We start from the raw sequence: 12,145 nt of genomic DNA, 5'->3' as shown, positions 1-12,145 counted from the left end.
CAACTATTTTCTGAATTCAGTAAGTTATTATCAACACAATAGGAAAAATGCTAACAGGATGTTGCTCCTGAAGCTTTAGTAGTTGGGTGTATTGCTTTACTATGTTCAAATTCACTTCAAAAACTCAATGATATTGTTTTTTACATCAATATCACAGTAGAGCTCTTTTTGATGGCAGAGAAAGTAAGAGGTTGAGATGCAAAGATGAAAGAGATCATGTGTTGAAGGCCTACTATGTGCCAGGCACTGGTACTGAAGTATATAATTAAATGAGGGAAAGGCAAATAGACCAGCTAAAATTGGTCAGCACAGAAAGAAAAGACATGGCTGGGAAGAAACTTGGACCAGGTAGGCCTAGAATTCTAAGACACTGGGCTAGACTTCTGCAACAAGATTTAGAGCTGCAAGACCAGGAAGCAATCATCCATGTAAACTTTATGGAACACTTACAACATTCTTAAAACAGATGACATGATTCACTTGAAGAATCAATCTATGCTTGGAGCCCATTACTAACCAGGATTTCTCTCTTTAATCACAGTAGTCAATTCAATTACATCTGCACTGAGAAAGCCTCACTACATACTTGGTGTTATTCTATTCCCTTTGAGGAAAATAGATCAAAAAGAAATATGTAATCCCAATCCCTGCTGTCAAAACAGAATGAGAAAAATTCAAAACCAGAAATGGTAAGTTTCATTTAAGGGCATAATCAACTTTCATTAAAGAAAAATCGTAAAGCAAATAACTTGTCCTAAGAGTATTCTGTTGCTTTAGATGCTATACTGTATATAAACTCTTTTTAAGTAATTATAGACTCACATGTAGTACAAAAGTATAAAACAGAAAGGTCTCTTGTACCATTTAACCAGCTTCCCCCAATAGTAACATGTTACAAAACTATAGTACAAAAACAAACAAGGGCACTGATATTGATACAGTCTGGATATAAAACATTTCCATCACTACAAAAATCCCTCTGCTATTTTGTAGCCATATTCAATTCCTTCCTGCTTCTCAACTCACTTCCTTAACCCTTGACAACCTCTAATCTGTTCTAGATTATGTTCTAGATTATAAAACATGGGGGAAAGTATTCTGTATTTGTGAGTTGATCCCTTAAGCAGGTCAAAATTTACTCAGAATAATACACATATGATAACTAGATGAAGCACAAAAAGAAATGAGTTCCTAGTCTTGATATTTAAAGGGGAAAAAATCCTCCCAGATAGTGCCTTGAAGTGTTTATAATAAACTATGAAGAAAAGTAAGTTATTATGTAAACATTTAAATCACTTGTCCCCATAAAAGTAAACATGTGAACTTCTGTATTCTTAATAACTTACATATATATTTATACACAGGCATGCACACACAAACACCTTTAGGACCAAGTTCTACAAGACAGCCTTAAACTGCCACTCCTTTTCCCACTCCCAGAAGTGCCCCAAAGCTAACATAAAAAGTTCGATTCTGACACCAGAAGTTAACCAAGATAATATTCAACGTTCCTTATTCCTTAGTATTAGATGTGTGGCAAGTCTCTTTCACCAGACCAAGAGAAAACTCCTACAAGAATTATGCCCCATCTTTGTATGTTCCACAGTGGTAGGGTACAAAAATGTCCCACACAGTGGACATTATACAAGATATGTTATAAGTGGGGGGGGGATCACAGATGTACATAGTAATTTATAGAATTCCACAATGAAATTTGCAAATTTTCTTTCTCATCTGCCCAATGAAGGTATAGAATAAATATATAACTTGGAGGCGATATGCACCCCAAAGCTTATGTACACCTTTAAATGATTTATGGCTCAAATCCCTTATCCGAACTAGGAGGATGATAAAAGCACCTAACTCACCGGGTTTTGAAAGATTAAATTAGTTGATATATATAGTCTCCTTAAATCAATGACTAGAACACTACACATACAACCTAAGGGTTGGCTATTGATATTATACTGAAGAGGGCTATCATAATAAACGTAAGGCCCACCCAACCCTACAAAGGACGCCAGAACTTAAGAAAAAAATAGTGTAGGAAAGATAAGATCACAGAGGACTGACAAACCTTTTTGTAAAAGGCACAACATTATCATAAAGATTTTAGGCTTTGCAGGCCAAGAAGCTACGTCCTCAATCCTTAAAGCTCTAAGGATCTAAGGATCTTACTCACCCTGGAAATCTAATAGGTTTTTGGTTTGTTTACATTTTACACTAAAACTGAAGACCTATTCTTAGTTTATCCCCACTGCCCTACGATAATGGTGGTTAAGACGATAATGAGGGCAATACAGTCTGTGCTTCTTAAAGGCAACATAAAGAAGTGCTTGTGAGTTGACTAAAGTTGGTTGAAAAGAGTGCTGCCCCAAACTTCTACAATCCAGACAGGCCGGAGGGCTGGCGTGCTGGGGAACGGAGCCCGGCGGGAAGGAAGGCCTCCGGGGCCAGCAAAGGCCTCGCAGGGCTCTCCGGGTCCGCGGGGTCCCCTCCCTCACTTACTCCCAGCAGCGGCCCGCGGCCGATCACCGTCTCCCCGGGCGCCAGGGCCACCCGGGGGCCGCCGTCCCGCGGCTGCAGCTCGAAGCCCCCGGACATGGCGGACGAGGATTTAAGCCCCTTCGGGGGAGACGGGTCCCGCAGCCGTTTCCGCCTTGCACAGACACTCGCGGGGCATTCCCAGGCCCGGGAAGAACACCCGGGGACGGGGCACGGAGGCTGGGCTGGAGCGACAGCAGCCGAGGGGCGTGGGGCCCAGGGCCGCTCCCGAGTCCCGCCCTCCACCCGCGCCGTGACGCAGGCGGGGATTCCCCCAGCAGACCTCCGTGGCGGGGAGGAGAGTTTGAAAGCTCGGCTTCGCTCCCGCCCTGCAGTCCTCCTCACCGCCCACCAGGCCCGGAGGACGCTGGACCTTGTAGTCCTTGGCGCCTTCCTTCGCCTCCTTTCGCGAGCTGAGGCGCCATGGAAAACTACTAATCCCAGAAGGCTGCGCGCGCCTTTCTGCGCCTGCGCGCGGCTGGGGCGGGCCCAGAGTGGGCGGGGCCAGAGTGGGCGGGGTGCGAGGACCATGGGGAAGGATCCGAATCCCGGAGGATTCAAATCGCGGGAGGACCAGCTACAGCGAACCTGTAGGTAGGAGGCCTTTGCTTCCCTCAGGCTAGGCCTGCTCGCTTGGCGCCGGCGCAGCCTTCCCTCAGCGGCCTGGAGCCGTGGTGACTGTGCCGACGGAGGTTGTTGTTCACTTGTCAGTTTTCCGTGTTCTTGGGACTCGGGCACCGGCACCCTCGCAGAGCACGCGAGGAGGGGGACTCGGATGGGGCGCGCGGTCGTTAGCGCGATCGTGGGGTTCAGACCGGGTGCGGGCTCTCTGACACCTTGTCTGAGCCGAGAAGCGTCCGCCCCTCCCATCCTTCCCTCCAAGTGACACCTGAAAGGGTGACCAGCTCTTAAGTGCCTGGAGAGGTGGTTCAGCAAAGCTAGGTTCGCCAAGGAGAGGGGGCAAAAATGGGTTAGTGTTCCAGGTACCCGGGTGAAAATGAATTGAAAAGAAAGAGTCCGAGTGAAATTTTAGGCACCCCCGACTGTTAAACATAAAAACCTTCATCTACCACCTGTGAAATTCCTTTGACAGCAAACATTTTATTCCCCCAGGAGATGCTGGGAGAAGTAACAAACATTTAACTGCAGTGTAACAGTCTCCTATTACGAGATTATTTTTAAGAACATCGTGGTTTGGCTTTGGTTTATATTGATGGTTGGGGAGGAGAAAGTGCACGGGGGGGGGTGGCTTTGGCTACTGCTCTTGTTTTTGTCAGATTGTTTCTTACTTCCCCAAATCCTCGCGAGGGAGCCCTCTGTTGAATGCAGCAGGCATTGCAGTATTAACCACCTCCACTAATTTGGATCATAAACAATCTAATGAATGGGAGTCACCGTGATCTTGGTAAATCCAGAAACATAATGCTACATAGCACATCTAGAAAAGGGTTGCTATTGGCTGAGTTAAAAGAAGTATTTGTTCGTAAATCACACTCCCCCTACCACATCCCTGCCCCTATTATAAAAGGAAGTGAAAATCCAATAAACTGACTTTAGGTAAATACAAGCTGTCTTACAGATGCAAGAGTAGTTCAAGGATGGTAATCGACTCTTCCATGTTTACCACTGATTTCAGAAGCTTACACCATGTACTTGAATCAAGGTAGCTGAAATGAGGCTTTAAATCTTTAGTCGCATGCTCTACATAGATGAATTATAAACATTTTTCTTTTAGTTGTTACTCACTTGCTTGAATGGCCTCAGTGACTCATATCCTTAGCTTATAATTAATTGCAGATAGAATATCTTTCTCTTTTTTTTTTTTTTTGCGGTACTGAGGACGGAACCCAGGGGCACGGAGGCACACCCCCAGGTCTACTTTTTAGTATTTTATTTTTTGAAACAGAGTCTCACTGAGTTGCAAAGCTGAAGCTATCCACTAACCGTGATCTTCTGATCTCCACCTCCCAAATACTGGGATTACAAGCGTGTGCCACCATGCCTGTCCGCAGACAGAATATCTTCAAGGGGTCATCTCTAAAAATACTCATCTTAGAACTGAATTGATTATTTGACACTTTGTGTCATTATAACTTGGGTCTTGCCCTCCTGTCCATTTCCCTTGTCCAGGAGGTACAAGTAGATAAATTCTTATATAAACCACTGAAAGTCCTGCAGCGTGATTATATCACAAATTTCAGATTAAGTACTTATGGCAAATCAACAGTTCCCACAAACAAATATTCAGGAGTTTAAAAAACACTTTCAGTAAATACTTGAATGTGTTCTGAGAGTCATTATTGTGAAACTTAATAAATATGATCTGAGATGTGGAGAATCATTTCCCATTTTTAGATAATGTTCTTTACGAACAAAATAAAACACAAAACATTTAGAAACAAACCCACTTACTTAAAATGTTCAAAAAATAAAGCAAACTAATATGTTGAATGCCTCCATGTACAATTCAGATGTGAAGCTACCTGTTTTATATATTATCCCCCATCAGTCTTTACAAGATTATACAAGAGAAAAGCAGCATCAGAGTGTGATGGCGCACACTTGTAATCCCAGTCCTTGGGAGGCTGAAACAGGAGGATACATGTTTGTAGCCAGCCTCAGCTACTTAGGCCCTCTGCAACTTAGTGAGACCCTGTTTCAAAATAAAAGAATAAAAAATAGGGCTGGGGTGAAAAAAATTTAAGCTTCTTGACTCTTAAATTCTCAAATCTGAATTTAAGATTAAATATTTGAATTTAAGAACTATAAATTTAAAATTAAATATTTAAATTTAGTTTAAGAATTACAAATTCTCAGAGAATTTGAGAATCTTAAATTTCTCAAATCTTAAATTGTCCCTGGGTTCCATCCCCAGTACTGGAAAGAGGGAGAGAGAGAGAGAGAGACAGAGACACGTAACATTGACCTCATATTACAGACTGAGAAGCTGAAGTCAAGACAGTTAAAGCTCTTTAAATCATACCCCAGGAAGTATCTAACTCAGAGTAGGACTTACAGTCTGACCTGAAGAAACTGAGTATGATCTAACTGTGCCTTTTAGGTTCCATATGAAGATAATTTAGTAAACCATCAAGCTATGCTGGAAAATTCTAATGTGAACTCAGTGGATGCTGACAAGCAACAAAACAAGCATCAAAATAACTTTGTTGAACTGCTACCTCTAGAAGTCACTTTTAAGATTTTCAGTCAGCTGGACATTCGGAGTTTGTGCAGAGCTTCGGTGACATGCAGGAGCTGGAATTATTCAATAAGACACAGTGACTCCTTATGGAAACCTCACTGCTTGGCCCTGAGAGCTGTGTGCCATAGAGAAATAGACGATGACCTAGAAAACGGTTATCCCTGGAGGGTAAGTTTAATCTTTGCAGTCCACCATGGTTTTGACAGTGCCATAGTAGCAGGTTTGAGGCAACTTCAACTTTTGCTTGGAGGAAGTGGAATTACGTATGCAGAACACCATACAGAGTGGGTGGACCACAAAAAAAATGAGTCAAAGTTGAGTTTTTATTCTTTTCCTGCTAAATACACAGTATTCACACTCCTGTATGCCATTTTACATTTTCTCTCCTTTTTTTTTCTTTTTTGGTAGTGGTACTGGGGGTGAAACCCAGGGGCTTTTCTACCTCTCAGCTACACTCCCAGACCTATTTTTATATTTTATTTGGAAACAGGTTTTCAGTAAGTTGCTGAGAGCCTCACTAAGTAGCTGAGGCTGGCTTTGAACCTGCTCAATCCTCCTGTCTCAGCCTCCCAAGCGCTGGGATTAAAGTATGGACCACCACACCCGGCCATTTCTCAAATCTTAAATTTAGGAACTTTCTTCTGTTAACCGGAAGGAAGATGACTACTTTTCACTTCACCTTATCCAAAATCTCCTTTAAATTCTGTGACTCACGCTCTGTGTATACATATATACATAAACACACACAGATTAATTTATTAATAAATGTTTAGATCTATGTAAGCACTTAATCTTTACTCTTGTGAGTCAGCTTCTTTAGTTTTAAACAAACTTACTAACCAACCACCTCCTATGCTTGTCTCAAGTTATGATGTTTCAAATGATGTTTTACCCCTTTTAGGTAATACTACTGAGGAATTATCAGAAGAGTAAAGTGAAACATGAATGGCTCAGTGGCAGATATAGCAACATACGTTCTCCTGTTAGCCTTCCAGAAAAAATCATGTGCCCGATGGATGCAGATACATGGGGAGAAATTCTAGAAGCAGAACTGGAAAGATAAGTTGAAAAGTAACAAACAGACCTTACAACTAAAATGACTCTCAGGTTGCCCAAAGTGTATTTTTATTGTGGATGTTTTTCTCTACTTTTAAAATATTTAACATTTTAAAAGAAAATATCATGGAAAGGAAAGCTTTATTTTTATTTTGCACTTTAGTAAAAATTTTTTTTGGGGTTTTATTGTACTGTGAAAAAATCATGGAATGTCATTCTTATAGGAAATGGTATACTGCTAGAATGATTTAATATGTATTATTTCATGAGTTTGCTTTAGTATGTTGTATTATATTACATGAATTGGTACTCTCTGTTTAATGATAGCTCAAAAATTTAGAAAGCAACTTGAAGAAACTGACTTAAAGGAACAGTCATAACTTGGCTTGTGGGAGGACTAGCCAAGGGAAAATAACATCAGTATGTTTAAATGACTAATACATTTATACTTCAATAATTTTAAATTTTCCATTTCAGTGGAATCAGATTGAATTGGCAAATAGTCATACTATTTTAAAACATATTAAACCTGTGGTCTAGTTTAAAATTAATCTGATTTTAAAGCTAAAGCTCATCATATTAAAATTTTCACTTCTTTCTTAAAAATCTAAGGTTATTCTTAGGGGCTGAAATGTGTGGAAGGTTTCTAGAATATATTCTTTCTGATAGTCTTATAGCACCATCTAGTGTGTTCTTTATGGATACAAAAAGCTTTAAACTCCTTTTTTTCTCCATATTTAAAAGAAAAAATTATTCTAGAGAACCATTGAACATTTGACTTTGTTAAAGCTTACAACTTTGCAGTAAACTTTATTTCAACTTTTGTTTCTTTTTTTCATAAAAGCAGATAATATAGTACTCTCTTTACTAGACTATTCAGTAAGGTCAGCACCATGGTTAAAAGCATCTACAAAACATTTTAGTTAGTATAGGGTTTTCTTCTTAAAGTGTGTTCTATAGCACAAAGAATTAGACTCAGGAAACCAGAATTTAACAAGTAGGTAACGTTCAGAGAGATGTCCCGCTCTGTACAAATTCCCTTTGTTAGGTCAAGCCAATGATGACTGATACCTCCTATAATACTTTTAGAGTTTGAAGAGACCCTGGAAATTAGGCTTTCCAGTTTCCAGGGGTATGCAGTAATTTTCTACATTGAGCCAGGTCAGTCAGCCAACCCAAGCTCAAATATTTCTACTAATAGGATCTCTATAATATCAGAACAGTTCTGTCATGTTCTAGGGTTGCTTTGATCCATAGGAATTTGTCATTCAACTGAATACTACCTGCCTATAACATTTGCCTACTATTCCTGGTTCTGCCCTCTAGAACTCAACTAATTCATTCTTCTCTCTAATTGCCCCTTGAATATTTCAAGACTGCTTACCTGTCTTTTCCTATGCCTCCCCCCGCCAGTACTCTCTGCTAGGCAGAGAATATGATTTCTAGACCCAACAACATTGTCTTCAGCCACGCCCTCTTAACAAAGTGTAATTAGAAAGGAAGATATCTTACAAATCTTATTTAATAAGAGATAATAAGAAAGCACTTTGAGATTATAGGAAAAACTAAAGCAGTGCATTTTACAGTATATAACAACATATGTACAAATGCATTATGATCTGGTTTTTTATTTTTTGTAGTGGATGCAGGCTATCTTTGTCCAACCCCATTACTGTCTTTCACTTTTGTCTGTTAATCGAGAGCACCCTAATAGGGAGATTTGCCTTCTAACTTCTTCCTCGTGCTCCTATTTACAGTATCCTGTCTCCCCAACCCTCTGTAGGAAGTCTAGCAATGTAAACATAACCCAAACCACCCTCTTTCATGAGCTGGAGGACAGAAGCCCTTTCCTCTTTACTGATGAAACTGTTTCCTGCCACACAAAGAAACAGAAGAGACTATGCAGCTAACCGGAGAAAGAAACTCTACAGAGAGAGAGGCCTGTTTGTATTAAGAACCCTGGTTCTAGTCATTCTCTTTCTGCTCACCGAAACTAATTCTTACTGATTTTCAGCCTTCACACTAAAAGCCCTGCCCAATGTAGTATCCTTTGCCTATTTGTCAAGTATGTGGTATTTGTGGTTTACTTTAGTACCTTAGTTTTAGGATATCAAATCTTGCTTTATTGTTAGTACTGCTCTTTTTTTTTTTTCCTAAAAATAGGGCCTTGCCTCTGATATCCTCACCAGTCATACATTTCTCAATCCACTATAAGCTGGCCTTCACCGCACATGGTTGAAAGTGTTGTTATCAAAGTTACAGGTGATTTAATGGCCAAGTCCATTGGATGCATTTTAGTTGTTGGTATATTTGGCATACCTAGATGCTCAGTTCTTATAACTCTCTCTTCCTAAGTCTGGGGTAGAATTTCTTGGATTTTTCTTTCCCTACTGCCCCCGAGTCTTCTCGGTTTCTTTCGAAGACTCACTTTTCCTTCATTACCTGTTGGTGTTCCCTAAGGTTCAGACTACTATACCCTCAACTCTTTATATTCTGGACATTCTAGGTGATACCATCCATTCTTCCAGGGTTAGTTAACCATTGTTAGTGCTGCTGAAGTCCATATGCTCCAGAGACACATATGCTACTGCTGGAGTCTTAGCTAAGTCTCAGATACCTGAGTCAAAACTCATTACCTCAAAAGAATTGGTTGTTCTTCCTCCAGTCTCTTGCTTAGGGAAATGTTATATTCGCCATCATTCTCCATGTCCAGTCAAGACTCCAGGCTTAGTGACTTTATCATCCAAATGTCTAAGTAATCCTACTCTTCTTCATCTTTATCTCTGTTTTATTACTTTTGGTCCTTATTTGAAACTGGAATTACTTCAGTAACCTCTTACTGGTACACCTGCCTTTAGTTCCTTCCTCTACTGTCACCAGTATAATCTTTCTAAAGCCCCCAAATTAGAATGTCACTCATGAGTTTAGTCTCACTGCATTCAAGTAGAGGCGAAATCCCTTAGCAAAGCCTGTGAGGCTTTTAATGATGGGGTCTCACCTACTTCTGGGGACTCTTCTCATACCACTCTTCCATCATATAGCTTTTATTTCAGTCACTCCAAGCTGTGTGCAGTTCCCTGAACATGAAAATTCTCTCAGTTCTCTGCCTTTCCACAGGCAGTTTGCAATACCTTACCTGTTCTTCTCATCCATGATCAATTATTTTCTTGGCAAAATCTTTTGTAAAACTTGGCCTGGAGACCATGTTAACTTCTACCATCCTGGGTTAAGTGACCCTCCCAATAAAACTTCTGTATTTTTTTGTTTGTTTGTTTATACCACTTTCAAAGCTGTTGTGCAACATTAAATTGTCTGTTTTATTTGTCTGCTTCTTTAAACTGTGACAAATTTAATGGCAGGGACCATTTATAACTTATATTTGTGTTTCCAAAACCTGGTACATGATATGTGCTTCATAAAGATTTGTTAATTTATTTCTATATTTATTTATTATAACCCTACCTAGAATGTATAATAAAATTTACATCATTGTAAATAATTTAAAATGTGCATCATAATAGTTAAAAATTTACTCTATGGTCAGTGGATAAGATTGTTTTAAAATGTAATGTTTAATTCTAAAAATACATAAGATGTTTGGTATTAATGTTAATATATGAATAATTGTTCTAGTCTTTTCCTAAGTATAAGAGAAAAATAGAGAAGTAAAGTGTTTTGTTATTTTTTAATAAATAATTGAAAATGAATTTAACCAAAAATGTCACTTATTATTTTATAGCATTGAGTCATCCGGTCAGTTTTAAGTATTACCTTTATAAGTTAGATGAATAGCTTTTGGTTTGGTTTTTATAGTAATAATGCTTTAAAATAACTCTTTGTATAATAAATTATAAGCTATGGTCACAATTTACACCAAAATAAAGCCTTGGAACTTAATGATAAGTTGTATGTTAGAAGCTTAGGATGAATCCTGCCTTTATCAGACCATGCCATTAGCATCTGAGACCGTGAGTGGGTGGAGCAGAGGGGAAGGAAGGGTGCTCTATTTCTAGATAAAGTAACATGTTAGAAGGAAGATCATTAGGAGTTAGTGGTAATGAACTTTTTAAATTTTTAATCAGTTTAAGATTTAGTATTTAAAAACAAATTTACAGACTTTTCTTTAGTGCCTTCTAGTTTATGACCCAGCATTAGACCAGAATGTAATTATCAATAAAATCTATATGATTACAAACATTAGATGTTAAGATACTTGCATATATATAAGCAAATCTGAATTATATACTCTCATAACCATTTTAAATTTACCTTTGCTTTGAATTTATATATCTTCAAGACTTGAAATGTTATAATAAAGCTGAGCGTGGTGGTGCATGCTTGTAATCCCAGCATTTGGGAGGCTGAGACAGGAGGATCATGATTTGCAGACAGCCTCAGCTACTACTTAGTGAGGCCCTTTGCAACTCAGTGAGACCCTGTTTCAAAATAAAGAATAAAAAATAGGGCTGGATTTGTAGCCCAGAGGTAGAATGCTCCTGGGTTCTATCCCCAGTACTGAAAAAAAAAGTTTTAATAATAGCAAAAATAAAATGAGCAATAACATTAGGAAATAGTTTAGGAAGAATATATAAAGCAGAATATGGTGCATTTCTATTTAAATTAGATATGAAAGCCCAAAAGTGTCAAATGGATAAAATTAGATCAACAATGGCTATATATATATATATATATATATATATATTTTTTTTTTTTTTTTTTTTTTTTTTTTTGGTGGTACTGGGGTTCCTGGAAACCCTTCTACCTCCGGGCTACACTCCCAGACCTATTTTTTATACTTTTTATTTGGAAATAGGGTCTATTAAGCCAGCAAGGCTGGTTTCGAACCAGCACCATCCTACTGTCTCCGCCTCCCAAGTTCTGGGATTACAAGCGTGCGCCACCACAGCTGGAAAAATTGATTAATTATAATAGCTAAAATCCACTGGGTTCCGGCTCTGCATAAAACATTGTTTATATGGGGTGTTTTCTTACTTCATCTCCATTTTATGAATAAGAAAACTGAAAATAGAATGATCTTATGGATCTAATTAATCTCCACTTTCCAGCACCTGCAAGGCTATAGAATACATAGAAGGCACCCAGTAAATGTTAACTGAGTGAATTTTAAAACTTTGGCTAATTCAAGTGGAACTAATGTTCCCCCAAGTTTTTAAACCTACAGAAAAGTAAAAATGTAGGACTAACACCATCTACCTTAGACATAGTTGTTAACGTGTTTCTACATTTGTTTTGTTATTTATTTTTATTAAGCATTTGAAAGTAAGTTTCATGCATAGTGATACATCACTCCTAAATATGTCAGTGTGTATCTCCTAACTATAT

At 38.8% G+C, this 12,145-nt stretch overlaps 2 protein-coding genes across 2 annotated transcripts in view; one reads left to right on the top strand and one right to left on the bottom strand.

Moving 5' to 3' along the window:
• The window catches only part of APLF (aprataxin and PNKP like factor), a gene marked incomplete at both ends in the record, with an annotated part of 86,795 nt that extends 84,191 nt beyond the window's left edge, over window positions 1-2,604 (bottom strand). The window contains one exon of the mRNA XM_080711941.1: window positions 2,509-2,604. Coding sequence (XP_080568067.1) covers window positions 2,509-2,604 — 96 coding nt within the window. The remainder of the gene's footprint in view (window positions 1-2,508) is intronic.
• Window positions 2,605-5,641: 3,037 nt separating this feature from the next.
• FBXO48 (F-box protein 48) lies at window positions 5,642-6,809 on the top strand (the record flags this gene model as incomplete). Its single annotated transcript, XM_080711382.1, has 2 exons — window positions 5,642-5,914; window positions 6,648-6,809. The coding sequence occupies 2 exons, from the start codon at window positions 5,642-5,644 to the stop codon at window positions 6,807-6,809; spliced, it is 435 nt and encodes a 144-aa protein (XP_080567508.1).
• Between the last annotated feature and the right edge of the window lie 5,336 nt (window positions 6,810-12,145).

This window comes from Muscardinus avellanarius, assembly GCF_963383645.1.
Source record: "Muscardinus avellanarius genome assembly, chromosome: 15".
NCBI lineage: Eukaryota > Metazoa > Chordata > Mammalia > Rodentia > Gliridae > Muscardinus > Muscardinus avellanarius.
Note: the sequence above shows the minus strand (reverse complement) of the source record. Positions and strands in the feature narration are given on the sequence as shown.